This window comes from Suncus etruscus, chromosome 20 (assembly GCF_024139225.1).
Source record: "Suncus etruscus isolate mSunEtr1 chromosome 20, mSunEtr1.pri.cur, whole genome shotgun sequence".
Lineage (NCBI taxonomy): Eukaryota > Metazoa > Chordata > Mammalia > Eulipotyphla > Soricidae > Suncus > Suncus etruscus.
This window is the reverse complement of record NC_064867.1, coordinates 7,137,867-7,163,493: the sequence shown is the minus strand read 5'-3', so window position 1 is coordinate 7,163,493 and position 25,627 is coordinate 7,137,867. Positions and strand designations below refer to the sequence as shown.

Below are 25,627 nucleotides of genomic sequence, written 5' to 3'. Positions count from 1 at the left end.
TGGGAGCTAGAGAAATGTCTCAGGCTGAGGGTATGCATTTTTTGCAAATGTGAGATCTAGTTTTTTTTTGTTTTGTTTTGTTTTGGTTTTGGGGCCACACCTGGCAGCACTCAGGGGCCACTCCTGGCAGCACCCAGGGGCTACTCCTGGCTCTGCACTCAGAAGTTGCTTCCGGAAGGCACGGGGGTACCATATGGGATGCCAGGATTCGAACCACCATCTGTCCTGGATCTGCTGCGCGCAAGGCCCTACCACTGTGCTATCTCTCTGGCCCAAGAGAGACCAAGGTTTGATCCCAACACCAAATAGTTCCCCAAACACAGAGCTGGCAAGTAGCCCCCAAGCACCGTGGGGTGTGATCCTAGAGTCAAAAACAAAACAAAACAAAAACACAACAACGAGTAAAAGGAACTCTGACTAAAGTGCTCCATATAAAAACATATTCAAATAACAAATAATGTCCCATAGCTACTGTTTGTGGTTTTAATGTTTTTGCAGTCCACTAGAAAATATTGGCTGTAAGAAGATAGCTTATGAGAGTAAGGCCACATTTGATCACTTTTCTTTATGTGTACTGTTAGAATTGCTCCTTGCTGTCCATCTTCTACTATACCTAGATTCGGAATTAAGCTTGATGCTTAACTGCTGAAATGGCTAGAAGGTTTCGGAGGTCCCATAAGCCCACAAGGGTTTTAGAAACTATCTGCAGAGGATAAAGGGCACGTTTGTGCCTTTTTTTGGGGTTTTACCATTATATAATCACTGCTGCTAACCTATTGGGGTCACCTCGAAAAGCCAGGAGAAACCACCAGGGCCGTCTTTGGCAATGAGGCTTTCAGGAGATCTCTGATTTTCATTTTCGAGCACAAAAATTTTATTGAGCCCAACTCAACGGGCAAACAGAAAATGATTTCTTAGGCTGTCGATGGGAAAGGGTTTATTATGACTGCCGGTGGAATAAACAGAGGCCAGTCACTGCCCACATTTATGGAAATAAGGTTTTTAAGTTTTAAAATGTGAGCTATAAACCTAAGCTACTTCAGTTTGAAAGAAAAAAAAAAATCAATACTTAAACTGTGGGGAAAAGGTGGCCCGGAGCCAGAGAAAACCTTCTCACTTAATAGTGTTTGCGCATGGGGCGGTGGCACAGTTTGTAGCGAGGTACTGAGAAAAACCCACAACCAATCCTTCATTGCAGCTGTCTGAACTCTTGATCATCTGCCATCCCTCAAACAGCGACTTCTTTTTTCTGCTAAGTCCCAGCTTGAATGACCTAGTGTGGAGAGTTTCAACTCTATACAAGAGGGGGAAGACAGGGAGGAAAGGAACCTTAAATAAGCATCAGCCAAAGGTTTTGTGCATTGGGTTTCCTGTGCCTGCAGGAAACCGGTGAGGCACTTCTCTTCCCATGGCTTGGATCTGTGAGGAACGACCCCACTTTGCCTCAACTGATCCAGTCCTGGGCCCCACACAACTGTCTACAGCTGGGCATTGTGCCCTGGTGGAGAAGCTCCCTTCCCAGACATATGGATCTCCATATTTCAGCACCTCTCCCTGTCTCTCAGGTCCACACAGTTATATGTCTTCCATGACTGCCGAATGAATGAGTTGACTCATTCCTCCTGGAGCAGAGTGGGTAAGATACTGGCATCTCTTCTTACAAGGAAAGAAATAGAACCACCTGGTCCATGACATCCATGATCAGCTCCTGAGGCTCCATGGCCATAAAGGGGAGTGGCCTGAGGTCCAAAAGATAATCATGGCTATGCCTTTTTTTTTTTTTTTTTGTTTTTGTTTTTGGGTCACACCTGGCTGCACTCAGGGTTATTCCTGGCTCTGTGCTCAGAAATCGCTCCTGGCAGGCATGGGGAATTGTTTGGGAAACACCCTATCGCTGGGCTATCTCTCCGGCTTCATGGCTATTACCTTTTTACCTCCCTTTCTTGGGTAGGGAAGAGATATACAAACTGACTCTTGGAAAATCATTGAAAAAAATGGTTTTGAAAAATGACTGTAAGGGTTCAAAGAGATAGTACAATGGGTAAGGGGCTTGGCCTGTACACAAAAGACCCAGGTTCAGTGCCTGGCACCCCATGTAGCTTCTGAGCACCACCAGGCATGGAATAAAAAACAGAACAAATCATGTTAAACATTTTTTGCTTGTTCTTTTTTTTTTGGTGGGGTCCCACACTCAGCAGTGCTCAGGGCTTACTCCTCTTTTTTTAGTTTTTGGTTTTTAGGCCACACTTGGTGGTGCTCAGGGGTTACTCCTGGAAGTACTTGGGGACCATCTAGGATGCTGAGAATTGAACCTGGGTCAGCCGTGTGCAAGGCAAATGCCCTACCTGCTGTACTATTGCTCTGGCCCTTCAGGACTTATTCCAGATTCTGTGCTCAGGGATCATTCCTGGAGGGACTCAAGAAACTGGAGGGTCAGAGATGGAACTTGGGCCAACTGCATGCAAGACAAGTTCTTTATCCACTTTTCTAACTCTTCTCTCCTTTCCCCCCAATACCGCTGCTTTTTTTCTCTTTACTGGTCAGGGATGTCTTTAACACATTTAGTCATGAAGTCTGAGCAGAGGGTGAACCTACCTCCTCCAGGGAACTTCCAGAGGCCAACACAGTTGTCTGGGCGAGATAATGAACTTTCAGTAGCCACAGGGAGAGCTAAAGGATGGCTTCACTCTGTAGTAAAGGGGATCTGGGTGGCCTCAATGGTGTCCCGACACTGGGTCACTTGGGAGGCCTGGGGTCCTTGTGCTCATGGAGATACGAAGGAACTTGAGGCAGACTGGATTGCTGCTGACAGCTTCTCAGTTGTATTTCTCTGTTTGCTCCTCCATCCTGCTTTGTGCTCCAGAGACTTGACTCCCAAGGTTCATTTTGTCCCTCCACTTTGACTACCCATGGTTGATGGGTTGCAAGGCAGAGAAGAAGCATAGTTTTGCTTCTTCCGGGTCAGGGTTGGGACAATGGCAGCCTTCCTGAACCTGAGTTCCTGTTGGCAATACCTTCTGATTGCCGGAGCCCTCCTCTACTCCCCAGCAACCTTTCAATACCCTTTAATGGTCTCTTTTATTTTATTTATTTATTTATTTATTTATTTATTTATTTATTTATTTATTTATTTAGGGTCATACCTGGCAGTGCTCAGGGGTTACTCCTGGCTCTATGCTCAAAAATCGCTCCTGGCAAGCTCAGGGGACCATAATGGCTGCCGGGATTTGAACCACTGACCTTCTGCATGCAAGGCAAACACCTTACCTCCATGCTATCTCTCTGGCCCTTTAATGGTCTCTTATTCTTCCTATGCTTTTGTGATTTGATCCTATTTAATGCCTCCTTTGAGCATCGAGTAAGTTCAGATCTCTTGGGCCAGTGCATCTCACACTTCATTTTATTTACCGACTATTATGTTAAATGCAGATGCTGAGCCAGCAGGTTGGGCTGGGGGCACACATTCTTCATTTCTAATAAGCTCAGAAGTGGTACTTGTATTGTGGGTCTGGAAACCACACTGTGAGTAGTTTGAGTGGGAATGAGGAGGAAAATGAGGAGAAAGGAGGCGCAGGAGGAGAAGTAGGGAGAAGAAGTAGACTCACCTAAATTTCTAAATTCTTGCTTTAACAGGCAACATGGTAAGAAGCTTAAACAAAGCTATTTTTCTGGTGTGTGTGTGTGTGTGTGTTTGTGTGCGCGCGTGCGTGCTATACTTGACTGTCTCACAGGGCTTACTATTGAATTTGTGCCCAGGGATCACCTCTGGCCTGTTTAGAGACAATATGGGATGTGGGGGACCAAATCTGGGTTGGCAGCATGTAAGGAAAAGGTCTCACCTTGTGCCTTACCTTAACTACTATCTCTCTGGTCTCTTAAACAGAGCTCTTAATGATGTCAGATATTAAGACATGATTTTCAGGTTTACTGAAAATAATTTTTTTAATGTATTTGTTTTTTGGGCTCTACCCTTCAATGGATATGAACTTGGGTTTGAATCTGGGTCTGTTGTGTGCAAGGCATGTACTATTGCTATGTACTGTACTATTGCTATGGCTCCTGGAAAATAATTTTCTAAAAAAAATTTACCTGGTACAATCAAGGTATAATAAATGACATTATGCAACTGTTGGAGAAAAGAATTATTTATTTTAAATATTTCAGAAGCTTTGTGTTAATGGTCGCTCCTCCCTGCCAATTTTCATGAGCATTTTCCAGCCTTAAAACATGCATCCCAACATACAATTTAGGTTTACAGTATTGCATCATTCCTTTTCTATATGGATTTTTAGATCCACTGACATCAATTTAGATGACACCAAAGCAATCAAAATTTAAATGTATTGGGTTTATTTTTCAGTTCATATCTTTGAAATATATTTACATGTATTAATATATTGGTAAAAGTTATTAATACACTTGTATTAATATTTCTTATTTTTGTGTTGGCATTAAGTTGGTGTTCTTAGATTGTTACAATAATTGAACAGTGAACAACATGATCTCAATGACTGAGATGAAGATTATCTCATATAGTTAAAAATAGAAAAGTGATTTTGGAAAAGATTAGAAAAGAGCCTAATGTGTAAATACATACAATCTATGACTTTTATTCTCTTGTGTTTCACTTCGGATACACGCAGAAAGCGCCTCACTTCTGTAGTTCAGGTTTGATTTTGCGTAGCAAGGCATTTCAAATGCTACCTCTCGATCGTCATTTGGCCTAAATCTAGGACTTGATCTTTCTGATGCTATATCATCTTTCTGGCTCATCTGCCTATCCCTTTTCCAAGGACTATGCCAAAAAGAAGTGACAGTGTAGAAAATATATTTAAAAATTTTTTTTCTTTCTCAAAAAAAAATGCCACCAATAAGTATCCCATTGTAAAAAAGATCAAGTCACACAATGCTTGAGGCTCTGATAAGGAATGTATTGCCTTCACTTTTCACCACTGAAAGACTATCTAAGAAGGTGAATTCTATTAGAAAAATAGTCCATGTTTCTGCATCAGTACATGTGAGGCCACTGACTAGGGATGTCAGGGCTGCAGAGGGCAAGTGCCTGCAGCCACATCTCATTTCTGTGCAAGACACAGGAGTGCCTTGGTGTCTGTGCCTCTAGCGTTGCAGCTGCCCTCAGAGCTCCTGAGTGATGAGATAAATAAATGATTCTCAGACTGATGTCTCAGAATAATCTGGTTGTCCCCCACTTATTTCTGCTCCCTAAGACTATGGTGGCACTTGATCGTGCACTAGGCATTTGCATGACTAGTAAGTCCCTCAGGTTGTGTTGATGCTACAGGTCTCAGGACCACCATGCTTCATGGTCCATTGTCATAATCTGAATGAGGTGCTATGAATTGGGCAAGCTCCAGAGCCAGGATGTGTTCATCCCGGATTCGTGCTGTGTTCATGGTGTCAGATCATCCATGATAGAGTGAAAACTGGGTTGGCCTAAATTGTTTTCTATTCCTTTGTGATTCCTCTGCATCTTTGTGACATAGCTCCCCATTGATAAACTCATCCTTGGCTCTCATAGCAAGAATTCTAAGACATTTCTAGGCATGCACTGGTCGAAGACAACGAGGCCACTGCTAGAATGAGGGAGACAATGCTTTTAGGCAGAAAGGAGCCCTCCTTGTGGTTCAGAAAGGATGGACTGTCACAGAATGGAGGCAACCAAGGTGAGTACGGTGTAGTGCTGTCCTCTTCTCAGTCGGTTCCCCACCATTAAAACATCCATCTTATATTCATTCCCATCTCAAGGAATTATTGAAAAACAAAACAAAAAAACAAAGATAAAAGCTTCTAGACAATGTTCTGGATCTTGGAGGCTCATCCACCCTCAGCAACATCAACCCTAAAAGGAAAGTATTTATCATTCCTCTCTTACCATCCTTCCAACCATGCAATCGCCACATCCTAAAATAAAAACACTGCTCTCAGGGGCTCCGTTGAGCCCATTTATTGGGTAATGTTCAGGTCTCAGAGTCAGTTACTTCCTTCTTGGAAAAGAAGAGGAGGAGGAAAGAGCGTGATGAAGCAAGAGGTGAGTTCTGACCCCCCCATTGGAACGAGGGCCCAAGCACAAGGTTGGGATTAGTGAAATACATCCTAGATGGTGGAGGAGACAGTGTTGTGTAGGAGGGGGCACCCAAGCCTTTCTGCCCCTGCCAGGAGCCCCCATAAGCACTTCTCAGCATCTGGAACACAGACCTGAGAAAAGAAACAGAGGAGCCCTTTCTGCCGGGGCCAGTTCCAAGTGGACGACGAGTGTTGCTCCATGTGGCATGCACACTGCCAAGTGGCTCTGGGTGTTCTCCCTCGGGAGGTGACTTAGACCTTTTCCATCTCGATCTGCTGGTGGTAGTGCCGGGCCTGCCTCTGCCCGACGTTCAGCTTGTACACGGAGCTCTTGTGCTGGCACTTGCGGTAGCCCCACACGGCTCCCACCCCTGCCAGGAGCAGCAGCAGACACAGGACGGTGACAATGGTTGCGATGATAGGGCCTCGGCTGAGGTGGGGACACTCATCCCCAAAACATGGCTTCAAGGTGGGCAGCTGCTCTTCACTTGCACGGGGGCCTGGGCCTTCCTGCTCCAAGAAGTCCTCCGAGAGCAGGTAGGGGAAACTGTCCTGCCTCTCAGCTGTGGTGCTTTCCACTGGCAGCTTTGTGGCTGCCATGATGGTCGAGAGGACGTGGTGAGGTATCTGCCGAACAACGGGGCCTGTCTCCAGGGCAGGCTTGGTGAGGGTGAGTTCCGAGGAGGAGGACAGGGTGGCCACGGGAGACTTCTGGGTGGCAAACCTCCAGGGGACAGTTGACGGGTTCAAGTCACTGCTCCCCTTTCTGGAACCTGTAGTTTCAGATATATTCATGGGGCTGAGGGGCAAAGTTTCTAAACTGAATGTCTGAGATGGGAGAAGGGAACTATGGGTCGTGTCCACTATGGTCGTGTGGGTGGTACTTTTGGGCTTCTTGATTTCCACAAGGACGGGCTGGCCGCCAGTAACTAGGACACTTTCTTCCAACCCTACTGAGCCATCCCCCTTGTCCCCATCCTCCTCCTCCTCCTCGGCTCCTGCCTTCCTCCATGCCATATCAGTGACAGGGTAGCCATCTAACCAGGACTCATCACTGCTGCTCACCATCGAGTCTCCAGCCCTGCTGTGGTCTTTCTTGCCCACAAATGGCCCTGAGAAAGTGGCAGCACTATCTGAGGTCACCTCCGCCTCCAGTTCACTAGTGGCCAGTGTCAAGCCGCTGTGATTGTCTCCAGCAGGAAAGTGTTTTTTGGTGTCGTCCTCCACCTCCTTTTCCAACGAGGGCTTGTGGAAGGTCTCCGAGGGAAACCAGTACAAGTACTTCTGGTTTAGTTGGGACCCTGGCAGGGCTGTGGGGACGGTGCTTCCAGCTCTGAGCCAACCTGTTGTGGGGACAAAGGTGGAGCCCTGGGCCTTGTTTTCTATCCCTGCAGAGGTAGGGACAAGGCGATCTCCTTTGGGAGCCTCCTCAGATGTCTCTCCCTGGCTCCTGTCCTCTTCCTCCTCTGTCCGGGAATCCTCCATGAGCTCTCGAAATGACACCGATCGATCATCAGGGAAATTCTCTTCATAGTCAATGTGTGCCTCAGCTTCATCTGGAAGGGAAGGGGGGGGGGGGAAATCTCTCAGAGCCAGTAGAACACAAGAAAGGAAAAGAGGGTAAAGAGAGATGGAGAGGGGAGGGGAGGTTGGGAGAGGGAAGTGGTGAGGAGAGGAGGGGAGAGAATATAGGGGGGAGAGATAGAGGGGGGAGGGAGAGAGAGAGAAAGAGAGATGATAGAAACATTAAATAAAACTTCCATAAAATGTTTTGTTTATTCCAGGCAAACCCAACAGATCTACACACACACACACACATACACACACACACACACACACTTATAGTTAAGAGTTAAGACTACAGTTATGATAAAGTTACACACACACAGTTACAGTTACAGGCTAAGAGTTTATCATGAACACTGGGTCCACAGTCATCATAAAACATTTTTAATATTTCTATGTACCAGGCATAAGCAGAAAATAAATAACTGCAGAAGTTTCTACAATGTAAAAAACCATTTGCCATAGCATAAAAAATTAAAATGCTTAAGTGCAAAAGCTCACAGATGTGGGCAATTTCTAAATGGAACGGTGGCAAATTTGCTGAGCAAAATTAAGGGATACCACAATAGCTGAAAAGATACGCCTCGTGTGAATAATAGAAGGCTCAAAATAGGGGCCGGGCGGTGGCGCTGGAGGTAAGGTAAGCCTTACCTGCGCTAGCCTAGGAGACGGACCGCGGTTCGATCCCCCGGCGTCCCATATGGTCCCCCAAGCCAGGAGCGACTTCTGAGCGCATAGCCAGGAGTAACCCCTGAGCGTCACCGGGTGTGGCCCAAAAACCAAAAAAAAAAAAAAAAAAAAAAAAGAAGGCTCAAAATAGTCAATAAAGCTATAACTGTCCCAATCAAGCTATAATAGATCTAATACACTCAACAAATATCTCAGACTTTGAAAGATGATATATATATATATATATATTAATGAAAATGTAAAGGGCTAAAGTTATAGCCGTCAAAGAAAACACCCATAAAATGTTGAAAAGACGTACGTGTCCTTTTTATGCCTTTTGGAATAGTTGGGTGGGTATTAACTCCAGGGCACCACTTTGGTTTGTGACTTAGGACTACAGTATTTTTAATACAGAAATTTTCTTATACAGTGACGATCCCCCCCCCTTTTTATCTTCTCTTTGTGAACTGCTCAATATGAAATTTGGTGTAAAAGAATCCCTCAGTTTAATGTTTATGTTTGAACCAAGTCATGGGTATTGTTGGATGTGTTCTTATGCCCCCATATACTCAGATAATGCCACGTGGCTTTATTTCTTGTTTGCTTAGGCACACTAAAACGGGAAAATACTATACATACCAATAAGTTCTTATCTAATAGAGATGGGAACACACAAATCTTGTAGTGCAATGGGACCCTACACCCTGAACATTGACATAATGACCTGGGCACAGGCCTCAGAAGAATGCATTCTCCATTCACCCCTGATCTAGAGAAGACATCTACAAAACATTCAAGGTTGTCTATAACATCACCTGGAGGCAGTCCTCTACCAGGGAAGACCCTACAGCTGCTCTGACATTGATCTACTCAAAAGAGACTTCCCTTAACACTGAGAAGACTTAACAAGACCTGCTTACTGGACAGGGCTTGCTGTATTGCCCCTTAATTGTGAGGTGAAACTAGAGGATACTCCACACCAGCCTGACTTCAATGTAGGATGTGCAGATTCCAGGATCTTTAATACAGAAACCTGATGCCAACAATAGGACTGCGTGAAAAATAAAACTGTATTGGCACTACTGACAATGACTTGGATTGAATAAACTAGTTTGCCTGGAGCCTAGAGTTGGTCTTATGCCAGGAAACTTCAGGGGTAGTGGTCTCCTTGTATTTAGACCAAGGCTATTCCTTTCAATGACCCTCATATGCAAACAATATTTGCCACTCTAACATGTTTTTACTGTGCCCTTTTGACTAACCCCCCAAAAAAACCTCTTAAACTTTTGATGTTAACTTAAACTAATATGTATGTGCATGAATATATAAAAATACTATGGCTTCAAAGTTAAGGAGTCACATAAATCTCATGGCTTTAGGTTGCTTTGTGTACTGCTAAGAAATGTTATGTACTACAATCTGGGGACTTGTGGACAAAGTAATTGTACATGGGTTCTGCCTTATTTTTCTTAATTTTTTTTGACTGTAAGTTCAATATTTAGGTGTCAGCAAGGGGATTTCTTCTGAGAACTCTGTTTATGGGCGATTGTTCTTTCACTGTAACTTTACCTTGCCCTCTTTGTATCATTGTTCTCATAATTAAAAATAAAAAATAAAAAATAAAATAAAATAAAATAAAATAAAATAAAATAAAATACTGCATTAAAAAAAAGAAAATGTAAAGGGCTAAGAATGGAGGAGGCGGGGCTGGTGAGGTGGCGCTAGAGGTAAGGTGTCTGCCTTGCAAGCGCTAGCCAAGGAAGGACCGCGGTTCGATCCCCTGGCGTCCCATATGGTCCCGCCAAGCCAGGGGCAATTTCTGAAGGTGTGGGCCAAAAAAAAAAAAAAAAAAAAAGAAAGAAAAGAAAAGAATGGAGGAGGCAATCTTTAAAAAGAAGAAACAAGCTAGAAAAGGTACACTGGAAGATGACAAGGTTTACTATAAAAGGAAGTAATTTTTATTGGGATGAGAGTTTGCCACCCCTGGTAGTGCTCATGTCTTATTAGTAGTAGTAGTATTTTGATTTTTGGGCCACAGCTGGCCACACTCAGAAGTTACTCCTGGCTCTGCACTCAGAAATCACTCTTAGCAGGCTCAGAGGACGATATTGGATGCTGGGAATTGAACCCAGGTTCGTCCCAGGTTGGCTGCATTCAAGGCAAATTGCTGTGCTATCACTCTGGCCCTATTATTATTGGTTATTATTTATTATTATTATTATTATTATTAGTTCAGTGCTCAGGAATCACTCACTCATAGTGGACTTGAGGGACCATATAGGGTGCCAGAGATTCAACTTGGATAGGCCATGTCCAAGGTCAGTGCCCTGCCAAGCTGTACCACCACTCTATCTCCTCATATGGGAGTCATTTTGAAGACTATAGTATTGATTCAAGGAGACATAATTGCTTTATATTAACATTAAGAACTGCATAGACTAGAGAGATAACATAATGGTAGGGCATTTGGCTTACATGCAACTGACCTGGGTTGAATTCCTGGCATCCCATATGGTCCCTAGAGCAGTTCCAGGAGTAATTCCTGAGTGCAGAGCCATTAGTAACCCCTGAGAAGTGCCGGGTGTGGCTTCAAAACTCAAAAACAAATAACATTAAGAGTTTCTGTTTGTCAAATGCTTTCATGAAGACAGTTAAAATGTAAGCTGAATTGGAGATAAACTCCAAAGAACTGATATCCAGTATTTAATTATGAATAACTCCTACAAATAAAAAGTAGACAGAGGGGCCGGGTAGGTGGCGCTGGAGGTAAGGTGTCTGCCTTGCAAGCGCTAGCCAAGGAAGGACCGCGGTTCGATCCCCCGGCGTCCCATATGGTCCCCCCAAGCCAGGGGCGATTTCTGAGCACATAGCCAGGAGTAACCCCTGAGCGTCAAATGGGTGTGGCCCAAAAACCCAAAAAAAAAAAAAAAAAAAAGTAGACAGAGAAGTCATCGAAAAGCTGGCAAGATATCCGAATCAGCCTACCTCCAAAAAAGATATCTCAGTAGTCATTAAACACACAGATTCACTAGTGTGATAAAAATGCTACTTACAGTTATATTATGATATCATCCCATAGCACCAGGATGGCTAAAATTAAACAGATTGACAGCTAGTGTCGAAAATCATGTGCATGTGGAGATGGTGGTGGGAGTGCGATTTGGAACAGCCACTATGAAAAGCTGCCTGGGCACTGCTACTAAAATGGAACATATGCAGGCTCTGTTCCTAAATATATACTTCATGGCTATGTGTGCATCTGGGTACCAAAAGGCAGGCAGGGAAATGTTCCTAAGAACTAGAACTGGAAGCAGTTCAAATGTCCATGAGCCGCAAAGCTCACACATCATCTTCTATCTGTACAGTGGAATTCTGCACATCAATGAAAAGGAACCAACCGCTGCTTCCCACAATGACAGGGATGTATCCCACAGCGCATTGTTAAGTCAAGGAAGCCAGGCACAAAAAAAGCACGTTCTGTGTGAGTTTATATTTAAAAAAAAATTAAATAGTAGTTCTGCACAATGCAGTCGTGCCCACTTCTGGGTATTTACTCAGAAAATACAAAAACACAAATTGGGAGAGATTTGTGGTGATTGCAGCATTAGTTACAATAGCCAAGAACTGGAAATAATATAAGCGCCTACTGACAGTTAAATGGACAAAAAATGTGGTATATATACACACAGTAGACTACTGCTCAGCTCTGAAAAATAAAGTCCTGAGCCAGGATTTTATTCAAAGGGCTGGAAACATGCATTACATACAGAAGTCCCAGGTTTGATCCCTTGCACCATATGGTCCTCTAATCATTTCCAGGAGTGATCTCTGAGTTCTGTCCTTGGCTATGACCCCCAAACCAACCAACCAGCCAACCAACCAACCGAAAACAGCTGAAAACAACATAGATGAACCTAGGGGGAATTACGCTAAGTGATTTAAACTAGATGGAGAGAGACTCACACGGTGTGCTATATATCTCTAAAGAAACAGATGATCAAATAAGATGAAAATAAATTGAACTTTCCCCAAAACCATATGGAAAAAAAAGGCACCTCATTTTGCAACTTGGAAAGTGCGTATGCAAAGACTTTGAAAGCTAAGGTCAGAATAGAATGTTGCGGAACCCCAGGGTGTATTTCTGGGCTCTGAAACTGAAGCCATTTGGCTTCTTTATAATGGTCTTTGAGGAATAACACTCTGTAGCTTGATGACTGAGTGACTTAGAATGATAAAACGATAAATTCCTTTCTGATCTGCTTCTAAACTTTCAGCCCAAAATGAAAAGCAGTGGATGAAAAGCAAATATTGCTGATAAATGTCAATAGTGTGTAGACCATGTGCCTCACAAATAACAGCCAGTCATTATTCCAGGGGACCTTTTCACTCCATGGTATGCACAGATTCTCAGACTGAAAGCATATCAGATGGTTGAATTATTCTTATGGGTTTTCAGAAGTCAGACATGAACTTAGAGTACTGGCCAGGTTTCCTTCCTGCACTCTTTCAGTTCACTCAGACCATCTCTTTCCTCTTCCATCCTCACCCCAGGCATTGCACTCATCCACTGCTTCGTTCAGCAAACTTCCCTGAAAACTATTTGGCATTTCTTGGACTGGGGCGGGGGCCGGTAAGTGTGTGTCATGAACAGAACAATCTACCCTGGCTTTCACGGAGCACATAAAACAGGAGCTCCTGGTCCTGAGACCGATCATCAGGTTAATTGCAAAGCATTTGAGTGTCTGTTCTCAACTATCATGCTGGATAAACATTAGGCTTGAGACTGGAGAGATAGCTCAAAGGGCTAGAGGCTTTGAGAGCTTTGCATGCTGAGAAAATAAGGGGGAAACGTGTAATCATTCACTTTCTACATCTTATTCCAGAACCACTGAGAACTAAGGTTGATTTTGGACAGTCTGGTGAGATAGGACTACAGGACAGGACCACTTTGAGAATTGGCCCGGAGAGATAGCACAGAGGTGTTTGCCTTGCAAGCAGCCGATCCAGGACCAAAGGTAGTTGGTTCAAATCCCAGTGTCCCATATGGTTCCCCGTGCCTGCCAGGAGCTATTTCTGAGCAGACAGCCAGGAGTAACCCCTGAGCAACGCTGGGTATGGCCCAAAAACAAAAACAAAAACAAAAAAAAAAAGAGAATTAATTTTCAGGAGAAGATCGGGCAGAGACCCACAACACCCACCCCACCAGCAGAAAACTCAGCAGTCCTTGTTCACTGCCACCATCTTCCCAGCTCCACAGGAAAATAATGGCCGCTGAATTTCCCAGGTAATCTGAGCTGATGACCTTTGTGGCATTCTCAGAAGGGGGCTGAGGCAGATTCCCCTTTCTGCATGAGCTAAAGTAGCCGAACACCGTATCCTATATCATCACACAGAAATGGGCTGGCTCCGTAACTTAACTTTATCAAACTTCCAATCTATCAAATGATATATAAATCTATCTATCATCTATCTATCTATCTATCTATCTATCTATCTATCTATCTATCTATCTATCTATCTATCTATCTATCTATCTATCTATCTATCTATCTATCTATCTATCTATCTATCTATCTATCTATCTATGTATCTATCTATGTATCTATGTATCTATCTATGTATCTATGTATCTATCTATCTATCTATCTATCTATCTATCTATCTATCTATCATCTATCTATCTACCTACCTACCTACCTATCTATCTATCTATCTATCTATCTATCTATCTATCTATCTATGTATCTATCTATGTATCTATGTATCTATCTATCTATCTATCAATCATCTACCTACCTACCTACCTACCTATCTATCTATCTATCTATCTATCTATCTATCTATCTATCTATCTATCTATCTATCTATCTATCTATCTCCTGGAACACCTGGCTACATATGACCACAAGACACCTCAATATCTTATAGTAGTGTCAGCCCAGTGGTATCACAGGAATCTGATAAGAAAGTTCCATAGTAATCTACCAATCTTAGAGAGCCTAAAAGTAGCCCAGAGGCTCAGCTAGCAACATACCACAGTCCCATAAATCCTTAGACACTGACTTTAGTTATACCGTGGAGTGAGATAGTAATCATTTCAAACTGACTCTTATTGATCTAAGTTTCGATGATTCCATTTGCCTTTGTGTTGTCACAAACAATATGAAGTAAATTTGTGCCTGCATGGGGGCAGGCTCTGGTGGTGGGTAGGAGTTTAGGGGGGTCAGGTGGTATAATTGATGTTTGAATATTTAATGCTGAAATGTCTGTATTATGAACAATTTGGCAGATCATGGTATAATAATAAAAAATTGGGAAAAAAGAGAGAAAATTGAAAAAAAAAAGGTTGATATCGAGCACAGGGCTTCAAAAGAATGTTTTCCAATTTTCTTAGAGCTGTGGAGCAGCACCAGACAGAAGAGCTGAACATCATTGCTTCAAAACACGAATGTCGGGCCAGAGGTATGGCTCAGCAGTAGAGCACAGGTTTCATATGCCTGAGGCCTTGGTGTCAATTTTCAGTCCCCAACAACAAAAATCACTAACAGACAATGGGCCCTTTACTAAGTTGCTGAAAGGGATTACTTATAACTCTCCTCTCCTCTGAAAGGAAGAGGTCACGGTTGACCAACTCATTGCCTACAAAGCCATCCCCACCCATAGCAGACTCCACACAGACTCTCACCCTCACACACTGGGGAGCAAATTTGGCTCCATTCTGGCCCTTGAAGAACATTCTTATCTCCCCAGTCTCCTACTCCCCTCAGCTTGAAAGTGATCCCTGGTAGAAATCCTCTAACTGCTATTGCTGACATGCTTATCTGAATCAAGCAAAGAAGAGGTGTTTCACTATCAAAATTGATTCCTAATATAGAGGAACTTGGCACCCACTTAGATCTGACTGGTCTTGTATGCCTCCATTGTGCTACCACTAGTTTGTTTTATATTTTAAAAATTGCACCGTATGGCATCATAGAGAAAAATTATTATTTATTTATTTTTGCAAAGCAATATCCATTTGCCAGCTGTCTCCCAGCATTGCTGCTATTGAGTCTGAAGGAAGCTGTGTTTTCCGGGGGGAAACATAGCTCTGCTCATAGACAAGAAGACAGAAGCATGTACATAATTTTTCCTCAAGAACTCTCGGCCTATGCGAAGTTGCACTCTATGAGCAATGGAAGATCTTTTATCACAGGCTATTGCACTAAAGATGATTTCTTTGTTGTATCTTTATATCCCCAAGATTTTAACAGATTTAACAAGTGCCAGTGGCTCTGTTTTCTCCCATGGAATGTGGGTCCTTTCTAACCCTATCTTTTTTTTTTTTTTTTTTTTTTTTTTGGTTTTTGGGCCACACCCAGCCGTGCTCAGGGGTTACTCCTGGCTGTCTGCTCAGAAATAGCTCCTGGCAGGCACAGGGGACCATATGGGACACCGGGATTTGAACCAACCACCTTTGGTCCTGGATCGGCTGCTTGCAAGGCAAACACCGCTGTGCTATCTCCCTGGGCCCATCTAACCCTATCTTGCACACAGCCCAACACTATCTCTATGTCCATCCAGGTCATCAACTGTACGTAGCTCACTGACAGGTGTGTATAAATAAGTGGTCCCCATTGTGCTCAAACAACATGAGGAAAGGAACCAACATTTGCAATTTGCCCAAGACCAGCTGGCTTGTGTGGGCACATCCAGGTGGGCAGTAGGTAGGATGCTTCTGCTCTGCTCTCATGCTCCATTTTCTCCTCTAACCCCCTGAAGATGCCAATGTTGATATGACCCATGCTAAAGAGATTTAACCCGAACAGCATCCCAGAACTAAAAAGAAAGTCTGTGTTCAAAATACTCAACATTTCAGCACCTCTGTGTACTGATACTGCTCTCCATTTTACATTTCAAACAATTCTAGTTCCATGTGTTTCTTTGTTTTTGTGCTGTTGGATTGATTCTTCTTTCCTTTTATTTCCTTTTTCCTCACTATATCCTAGACCCTTTAAGCATTTCTTAAGAAGCATAAGCTAAAGTCAATCATTGGGGTCTATTCTTTGCTTCCCTTGAAAATATCTAAGTGTGGGCCCGGAGAGATAGCACAGCGGTGTTTGCCTTGCAAGCAACCGATTCAGGACCAAAGGTGGCTGGTTCGAATCCCGGTGTCCCATATGGTCCCCCGTGCCTGCCAGGAGTAACTCCTGAGCACTGCCGGGTGTGGCCCAAAAAACAAAAACAAAACAAAAAAAAAAAAAAGAAAATATCTAAGTGTTCCAGCTGAAACTGCATTCTGTGTTCTTCCTCCCAGGTGCTCACACAGATGAGGAAACTCCCCAGTTAAAAAAAAAAAAAAGTACATGCACACAACTTGGTGTATTGAATAAGATTTAAAAAAAATTTCCTTCTCCTTCACTGTTACTATTGCTGTAATAATTGGGGCTTGGAGTCAGGTTGTGTCCTGCACCTATGTGTTTGCATATGCTTAGTTACAGGGTGGCTGGAAATTGCTTATGGCATCAGTGATTGCTGATAACAGCTGTCAGGCTCAAACAGCAGAGCTACCTGGACGGAGCTTGCTTGGCAATGCAGGACACCAGGGATTTGAACTTGTGATCAAATATTTGCAAGCTAAGGTACAACTTTCCTGTCACCAATACATTTCAATTTTTTAATTTATTTGTCGATTTTCATTTGTGGTGCTGGGCATCAAAATCTCATGCACAGGCAACAGATTGTCTACTGCTGAGCTATAGCCTCAGTCATACATTGTGTGTGAGGGCTTTATTGATTATGAGCCACACCCAGCAGGGTTAGGGGGCTATGCCTGGCTTTGTACTTTTCTTTTGTTAGTGCTTGGAGAACATTGGGGTACCTAAAACATTGGGGCTTCCTGCATGCAAAGCCTGTGCTTCAACAATAGTACTCTCTCTGGCTCTTATTTTTTTGCTTTTATTTTCCCCTTGTTATTGTGTGTGTGTGTGTGTGTGTGTGTGTGTGTGTGTGTGTGTGTGTGTATTTGTGGTGTGTTTGGAATCAGTGCCTCATGCACACAAGGTATATGCTTTGCTTCCATCCCAGAATATTAATTTTGAAGGTTGAAGTTTTGGGACCAGATTCGGCAGTGCTCAAGACTTCCTCCTGGCTCTACCCTCAGGCCTCACTCTTGGCAGGACTCGGCGAACTCTATCGATGCCAGTGATCGAATTGAGCTTGGCCACATGCATGGCAAGCGCCTTACTCTCTGTACTATCTCTCTAGTCTGAATTGGAATCTTTGAAATGAGAAAAACATACTGCATATTAGGAAAAGTTTTTCATAATTACACGTTGAAAAAACCCAATATATTTTAATAAATTAAAAAAATAACTATCAACTGCTAATACAGAAGAGCCTGGAGCAGAACAAAGAAGGGCAACATGGCTAAATTCCTAAGCCAGCCTGATGCTTCAAAAGCTATACTGAGGGCCCGGAGAGATAGCACAGTGGCGCTTGCCTTGCAAGCAGCCGATCCAGGACCAAAGGTGGTTGGTTCGAATCCCGGTGTCCCATATGTTTCCCCGTGCCTGCCAGGAGCTATTTCTGAGCAGACAGCCAGGAGTAAGCCCTGAGCACCGCTGGGTGTGGGCCCAAAACCAAAAAAAAAAAAAAAAAAAAACCCCAAAAACAAAAAAACAAATAACAAAAGCTATACTGAGGGCTGGAGATGGGATATGGCTCTCAAGTGGTCATCCCTGAATTTGTTCCCTAACACTGCAAACCTCCTTCTGATCCCTCTTTCCTCACAAGCATTGGCAATTATGGTCCTTATTTTTTTGTTTTTGAGTTAGACCACACCTGGAGGAGCTCAGGAGTCACTCCTGGCTTTAAACTCACAGGCTTTAAACTCATGGCAGGCTTGTGGGACTATTTGGAATGCTAGGGATTGAACCCAGGTCAGCTGCATGCAAGACAAATGCCCTACCCACCGTGATATTGCTCTGGCCCCCAATGGCCCCTATTTAAAAAGCCTGAGATTGGGGAATCCATAATTTCTTGAGAGAAAAAAAATGGGTGGAGAGAAACAAACTAGCAAGTACCAGGGTTGATTCTTCCTGATAGGACTCAGATAGTGAAATAACTCTTGATTCACAGTCAGTTCTGAAGAGAAATAGAGCCAGGGATTTTCTAACCAACAAGAAAACAAATCTACTCTGCCCGGGAGCAGAGTTAATCCTTCTAGCTACTCATCATCTGGGTGGAAGGAGAAGTATGGAAAGGCAAAGATCTTGACCAAAAAGAAACAACTGTTTCAGGAATAGAAAGAATCATTTCCCATTGCTTCTCAAGAAGTTTTTTTAAGACATTAGTACTGATAGTACAGAGGGTAGGGTGCTTGTCTTGCATGTGGCTTAACTAAGTTCGATCCCCAGCACCCCATATGGTCCCCTTGACCCCACCAGGAGTAATTTCTGAGTATAGAGCCAGAAGTAAGCTCTGAGCACGACCAAGTATGGCCTCAAAACAAACAAACAAACAAACCAAAGGACAAAAGTAGCAAAAACAAAAGCAAAAAGAGAAACTTCATAAGAAAGAAAAGCCTGAAGATAAAAACACAAAGAAAGGGTGCTAAAATAAGATGACATGGAAGGGAAGATTTCTAACTCCAGGAACCAAATGAAGACAGAACTAAAAAATAAATCAAAAACCACAAGGAACAGAGCCACCCAGGGAGTACAGGAAGCTGAGGGGAAGACAGGAAGACGCTTATTCAAGCATCATTTCGAACCTCCAGCAGAATAAATTCATGGCAAAGCATGTGCCAGCACAACAAATGAAAACTTCCCTAAACCAAAGGCAGGAAAGTATAAAAGTAGTCAGGAATAGCAAACTTCAAAATATCCTCAAGCCTGAAAGGACACTTGTCAAAAGAAAAAGTGACACAGTCCCCATGAGAGTGACTCTTAAGTGTTAGAAAGTCAAAAGTACCAATCCTGAGTGCTTCCTGTGAGGAAAAAAAAATGCATGTATGCATTCATGCATGTGCCTCAAAGCTTTAGTGAGGAAAGAAGCAAACATAAGCAAACATAAGGGCCCATCCAGGTGTCACAGAACAAGAACACACATACCTCCTTTCCCCTAATTTGAAACACAGGACAGCAGCCTGTAAGCTGGGAGGAGAAAATAGAATAGTAGGTATTTATTTTGACTACCTAGTGACAAAGGTATTCATCTTTCGTTTGTTTGATTTTGATTTTAAATGACACATGGTAGTAATCAGGGATAAATATTCCTGGCTCTGTCCTCAGGGACCACCCCTAGCACACTTGGGACCATACAGAATGCACAGAATCAAACCTAGGTCAGCAGCAGGCAAGGCAAACATCCTACCCACTGGACTGTCTCTCTGGCCCCAGATGATAAAGGAGCTCATTTGAATATCCAATGGTCACGCGAGACAGTAACCAAGAATCTGTCACAATGACAGATATACCTGAAAATATCGCAAGCCTGGTTTCTCCCTTATAAAGAATAGTTAAGCTTGTTACTCCCTGAATTTCCACCAAAAACTTCCATTATGCTCACATAATGGCGACATCAGCTCTTTGTCTTGTGAAGTGCTGTTTCTCCTACCTCCTCTCTGCTTGGTTTGAGTTGTTCTCTCCAGAATCACCCAGGCATCCTTTCAAACCTCTCCCTCCCTGATGATCCCCTGAAACATGAAGGAATGTGGGGTGCTTCTGTTTTAGACCAGTAAATACAGAAAATATACATTGCATGAGTTCTCTTGGCAAAAGCCAGGCCATTCCCTCTCCTATGCCTGACTTTTTTTTTTTTTTTTTTTTTTTTTAACTATTTAAGGAGGGCTTTTGGAAAACAGAAGCATGCAAACAAGACAAGGGAGGAGTCACTGACTGGTGGAGACCTGCTATCTCAGTAGACTTGTTCAGGAGCTTACACACAGGCCAGAGTCCAGAATCCCAGGCCTCTCCCCCAATTCTAGCCTTCATCTCTTTTCCATGTTGCTGCCTTTCTGGAAGACGCATACCTTCTTATTTTTCTTTCTGGTCTTGGCTACACAGTCATTAAAAATAGAAGTTTTTAAAAAGACAACCAGACAAGCCAGAAATAACCACTGGTTCAATGACCCTCTGAACAAATATGGCCAGAGTGACAGGGAAATTCTAAATGTGGTTTTTTTGCTTCATGCTTTTTCTTTTCTCTCGGAAGCTAAGTCCAAAAGATGGAGTAGATCAGAACTGGAAGTCCATTGAAGAAAAGAAAGTGGCTTTAGAGATGAGGGAAAGGACAAAGGAGCTTGCTGAGGATTTCCAAGGGCCTTGCTTCCCCCAATATCCTGCTCTCTGGGTGGGTCAGCAGCTCCCAAGCAGGCACACAAACATAGGAGATATGTCATAAGGAGTTTTACATTCTCTGCATAGTCATGCTCTCTAGCTCCTTTCTGTACCTCAGTTCTTCCAGTGGCAAACAGGAGCATGGCCACTTCTTTTAGGTTGTGAAGAGTCAATGAGAGTGTGAGGGGTCCAAAGGGGACAGGTGCACCGTGGATGAGTGAGACTTTTAGGACCAGGCTTTTGAGACTTTTGGGAGTTCAGAAGACCCCATGTCATGTACTGAAGATTTTAACCTTCCTCAGACTAGATCTCTTTTTAGTCCCAGGGCCACATGCACAGCAGTCTCTGGAAAGCACCACCACTGCTCTCCAGAGTCTGAGATGCCTGCTGGCAAAGACTAGCTGCTCACCCATGGACCAAGTGGTTCACGCCATAGATTCCCTCTATGACATGCCTTTGGTCTGAGAGTCAGCGTAACTCACGCAAGAGAGCCAAGCACAAAGCCCTTTTGATGTTTTTTTTGGGGTAAGAGACTGCAAGTCTCCTCCATAATCATGAAGGGCAAGGGGAAAGAATGAAGCATGTAGGGGAATGAGAAAGAATTCAGCGACTACTGTGTCACACAGGTCTCCTTCCAAGTCAAAGCACCTACAGGGAGTTTGGGGAGCGACTGATTATTAACTTCCCTTTCATTTCACAGGAGTCACTTCTCAGTCTCTACTTCTCTTCAGCCTTTCCGTTGTTATTTAATTCAGTTTAAGTATTTACTTTTTGTTGTTGCTGCTGTTGTTTTTGGAGACACACAGCAATGCTCGGGGGGTTATTCCTGGCTTTGCATTTAGGAACCACCCTTGGGTGGGTGGTCAGGTAACAATAGGAAACGCTTGCGATCAAACCCAGGTTGGATGTGTGCAAGGCAAGCACATCCCCCACTGTACTATTGCTCTGGTCCCTGTATTTCTTAACTTTTTTTTTTTGTCACACCCTGCAGCGCTCAGGGATTACTCCTGGCTCTACGCTCAGAAATCACTCCTGGCAGGCTCGGGGGACCATATGGGATGCCGGGATTATAACCACTGTCCTTCTGCATGCATGGCAAATGCCTTACCTCCATGCTATCTCTTCGGCCCCTGTATTTCTTATCTTAAAGTAACAAAAATCAACAGGCTGTAAGATGAAACTGGCTAAAAACCCTAAACAAAGGTGTTCCTCTAACTTCCTCTTCTTCCTCTTTCCCCAAACCTCTTCTTTTGGTATGTAAAAGCCAATTTGCTGTACTCAACCTTCCCCCTCCTGGTATGGGGAATTAGTTTGAATAAAGAAAGGAATTCTGATTTTTGGCTCAGGCAGACAGAACATGAGACAAAAGGCCATGAATGCCATTTTCATCCTTTCCTGATTGGCTTGGTATTATTTCTCTGCCACCACCCTGCTTCTTCAGACCTGTCCTCCTGCCTAAGGGCTTAGAAACATGGCGTGAGGGGTGAGATCATAGCTTGTGGATTTTTATTTTACACACACAAACAAAACAAAAAAAATCATTCTGATCTCTTGAGCATCTTCCAGCTCTCCCCTTGGTCTCTTGCTTCCTCCTCTTCAAGAAAAACAGGCATTCAAGAATGAAAGTCTGTCTATGTTCTCTCTCTTCCCCACTCCAATGCATTCTTGAATTCACTGTTGTGAGATGCAGATTCCTCCAAGACCCTCATTCCCCAAAGACACATTGGACATATAAGACCTTCAGAACCTTCTTACACTGTCATGCCAATGCCACTCTTTAGTTTCCATTGGCTTGGTTTCTGTAGCCATCAAGTTCATTGACACTTCCTCCATCTGGCAACGCACCATTTTTTTAGTTTTGGTGACATCATTTTTACAGCTTTCCCACCTAATGGCATCACACATTGTCTATCTCTGGTATTTGAAGCACCTAGTTTACTAGAGTTTCCTCATGTTAAGACTGGGATAGTTTGTTCAGCATTAGGCACAGCATGTAGGGTCCTGCCAAATGAAAGGGTGTGGAAGAAGGAATAAATGACTAGTGGGTTGATACAAGGAAGAGATGTCATCCTGGGGCCCGGAGAGATAGCACAGCGGCGTTTGCCTTGCAAGCTGCCGATCCAGGACCTAAGGTGGTTGGTTCGAATCCCGGTGTCCCATATGGTCCCCCGTACCTGCCAGGAGCTATTTCTGAGCAGACAGCCAGGAGTAATCCCTGAGCACTGCCGGGTGTGGCCCAAAAACAAACAAACAAAAAATACAGTTCTAGGGGCCGGGAAGGTGGCGCTAGAGGTAAGGTGTCTACCTTGCAAGCGCTAACGTAGGACGGACTGCGGTTCGATCCCCTGGCGTCCCAGATGGTCCCCCCAAGCCAGGGGCGATTTCTGAGTGCATAGCCAGGAGTAACCCCTGAGCGTCAAACGGGTGTGGCCCAAAAACCAAAAAAAAAAAAAAAAGAGAGAGATGGCATCCTAACCCACATGATTCAACTTCAGAATCTGGGTTTGACCCAGTCTCCTAAAATGTCTGTTCTCCAGTATGAAGCAAATCCATAATCAGAGAGATCTGATATTCCTTGGAAAAAGTAGTATGCAAAAGGCAGTGAAAGAAACTTTTTTTTTTGCTTTTTTGGGCCACACCCACTAACACTCAGTTAGTTACTCCTGGCTATGCGCTCAGAAATTGCTCCTGGCTTGGGGGACCATGTGGGGTACAGAAGATTGAACCAAGGTCTGTCCTGAATTGGCCACATGCAAGGCAAATGCCCTATCGCTATGCTATCAATTTGCCCCCAAGAGTGAAATTCTTTTTTTTTTTTTTTTTTTTTTTTTGTGGTTTTTGGGTCACACCCGGCAGTGCTCAGGGATTATTCCTGGCTCCAGGCTCAGAAATTGTTCCTGGCAGGCACGGGGGACCATATGGGACGCCGGGGATTCGAACGGATGACCTCCTGCATGAAAGGCAAACGCCTTACCTCCATGCTATCTCTCCGGCCCCAAGAGTAAAATTCTTGAGGGAAGTGATTTTTGTAGGACGCATAGACACATGTACTTTGTTAAATCTAGAGAATTAAAACAAACAAACAAACAAAAAACTGTAGCTGTTTGTGCCCTCAGCCAAGTGGAGAAACCCAAATTCCTGCCGAGCAGCTGAGAGCTTGGACAGTCTCTGCTTTGCAGTGAGAAAATAAACACCATTTCAGACACACAAACCCTGCATTTAGCTCCCATTTTGTCAGGGCTAGTAAACAGTGCATTTAGCTGGTGGGTGTGGCTCTGGGCGAGAGTGACTTCAGTCTCAAGGAGGCAAGCCATTTCCTCAACCTCCTCCTGGCGAGCCTGGGTCCTTTTGGAGGGGACACAGGCAACACACAGGAAGTTGGAGGCTTAGCTCTGATTTTCTGCAGCAGGTGAAAGATCAGAATTGGCCAAGTGCTCCAGCCTGCCACAAAGCAGAAGAAAGTTGGAGAGAGTGCAGGAAGGTGACTCAAAGTGGCTATTATCCAGTTCTTCTCCCAGTCTGTAACTTACTGTTATGGGTGTGCAGCAAAGCATATATACAGACACACTGGAAAAAAGTCTTCTTAGAAGTTTTTGTGACCATTTGATAGGACATTTTATTATGTAATTTAACAAAATAGTTTTAACGTATGGAATATCATTGTTTTAGTTTTACATGAATTTACTTTAGTGTTTACTAAAGTGTGTCCATGACATACATGAACATATATACACATGTAATATACATGTAATATATTGCATGAATTCACTTTTACTAAAATGTGTCAGTGACTATATATATACATATACATATATGTATTTGGATTTTTTGGACCACACCCAATGACGCTCAGGAGTTATTCCTGGTTTTATGCTCATGAGGCAGGCTCAGGAGACCAAATGGAATGCTGAGGATTGAACCTAGCCAGCCAGTGCAAAGCGAACACCTACCTGCTGTGCAGTGAACCCACATTTTGTCCCCCAGCACCATAAATTGTTCTCTGAGTCCTGCCAAGAGTAATCTCTGAGTGTAGAGCCAGGATTCCTAAACACAGCCTGGATATAACCCCAAACCAAACCAAACAAAAAAGAAAGTTTTTATAAAAAAGAAATCCCATATTATAAAAATGATAAAAAAAAAATCAATGATAGATGGGGCCGGAGCAATGGCACAGCGGTAGGGCATTTGCCTTGCACAAGGCTGCCCAGGATGGAACTGGGTTTGATCCCCAGCATTTCATATGCTCCCCACACCCCCAAGCCAAAAGCGATTTCTGAGTGCATAGCCAGGAGTAATCCCTGAGCATCACGAGGTGTGATCCAAAAACCAAAAATAAATAAATAAATAAATAAATAAATAAATAAATAAATAAATAAATAAATAAAATAAAATAAAAAATAGGGGCCGGGCGGTGGTGCTAAAGGTAAGGTGCCTGCCTTGCCTGCGCTAGCCTTGGATGGACCGCGGTTCGATCCCCCGGTGTCCCATATGGTCCCCCAAGCCAGGAGCAACTTCTGAGCACATAGCCAGGAGTAACCCCTGAGCATTACCGGGTATGGCCCAAAAATCAAAAAAATAAAAATAAATAAATAAAAAAAATAAAAAATAAATAAAGTCAATGATAGAAAAATGAGTAAAATTTTAAATGTTACTGAAGAGAAACCAGATGTTTGTCTAATGTGTCTAGAAAAGTGACTATTATAAATCACCACAGACCAGCCACCAGATTGGCCTAAATGTCAGAGTGTTGCAATCTGTAGTTGCTGAGGAGGCTGTGGCAGAGCTGTCTCGTACAACTGGAGAAGTGGCAACTGATCTAGAGATGCTACAGAACTCCAGAAGTGCCACCAGAGTAGATACACGCCTCCACGATGGGCCAAACTGAGACTAATACTCCATGGAAAACAGTGCTTCATTCCAAGGATGTGAGATGGTGAGGGTAGAGTTCAGTGTGACAGACACCACAGAGCGAAAAAGCTATTGTCCAT

The 25,627-nt window shown here is 43.5% G+C and overlaps 1 protein-coding gene across 1 annotated transcript in view; it reads right to left on the bottom strand.

The window, feature by feature from the left end:
- Positions 1 to 6,093: 6,093 nt before the first annotated feature.
- Positions 6,094 to 25,627, bottom strand: part of SUSD5 (sushi domain containing 5) — a 55,432-nt gene continuing 35,898 nt past the window's right edge. Inside the window, exon 5 of the mRNA XM_049766401.1 lies at positions 6,094 to 7,640. Within this exon, the coding sequence (XP_049622358.1) occupies positions 6,337 to 7,640 (1,304 nt within the window). The 3' untranslated portion in view covers positions 6,094 to 6,336. The remainder of the gene's footprint in view (positions 7,641 to 25,627) is intronic.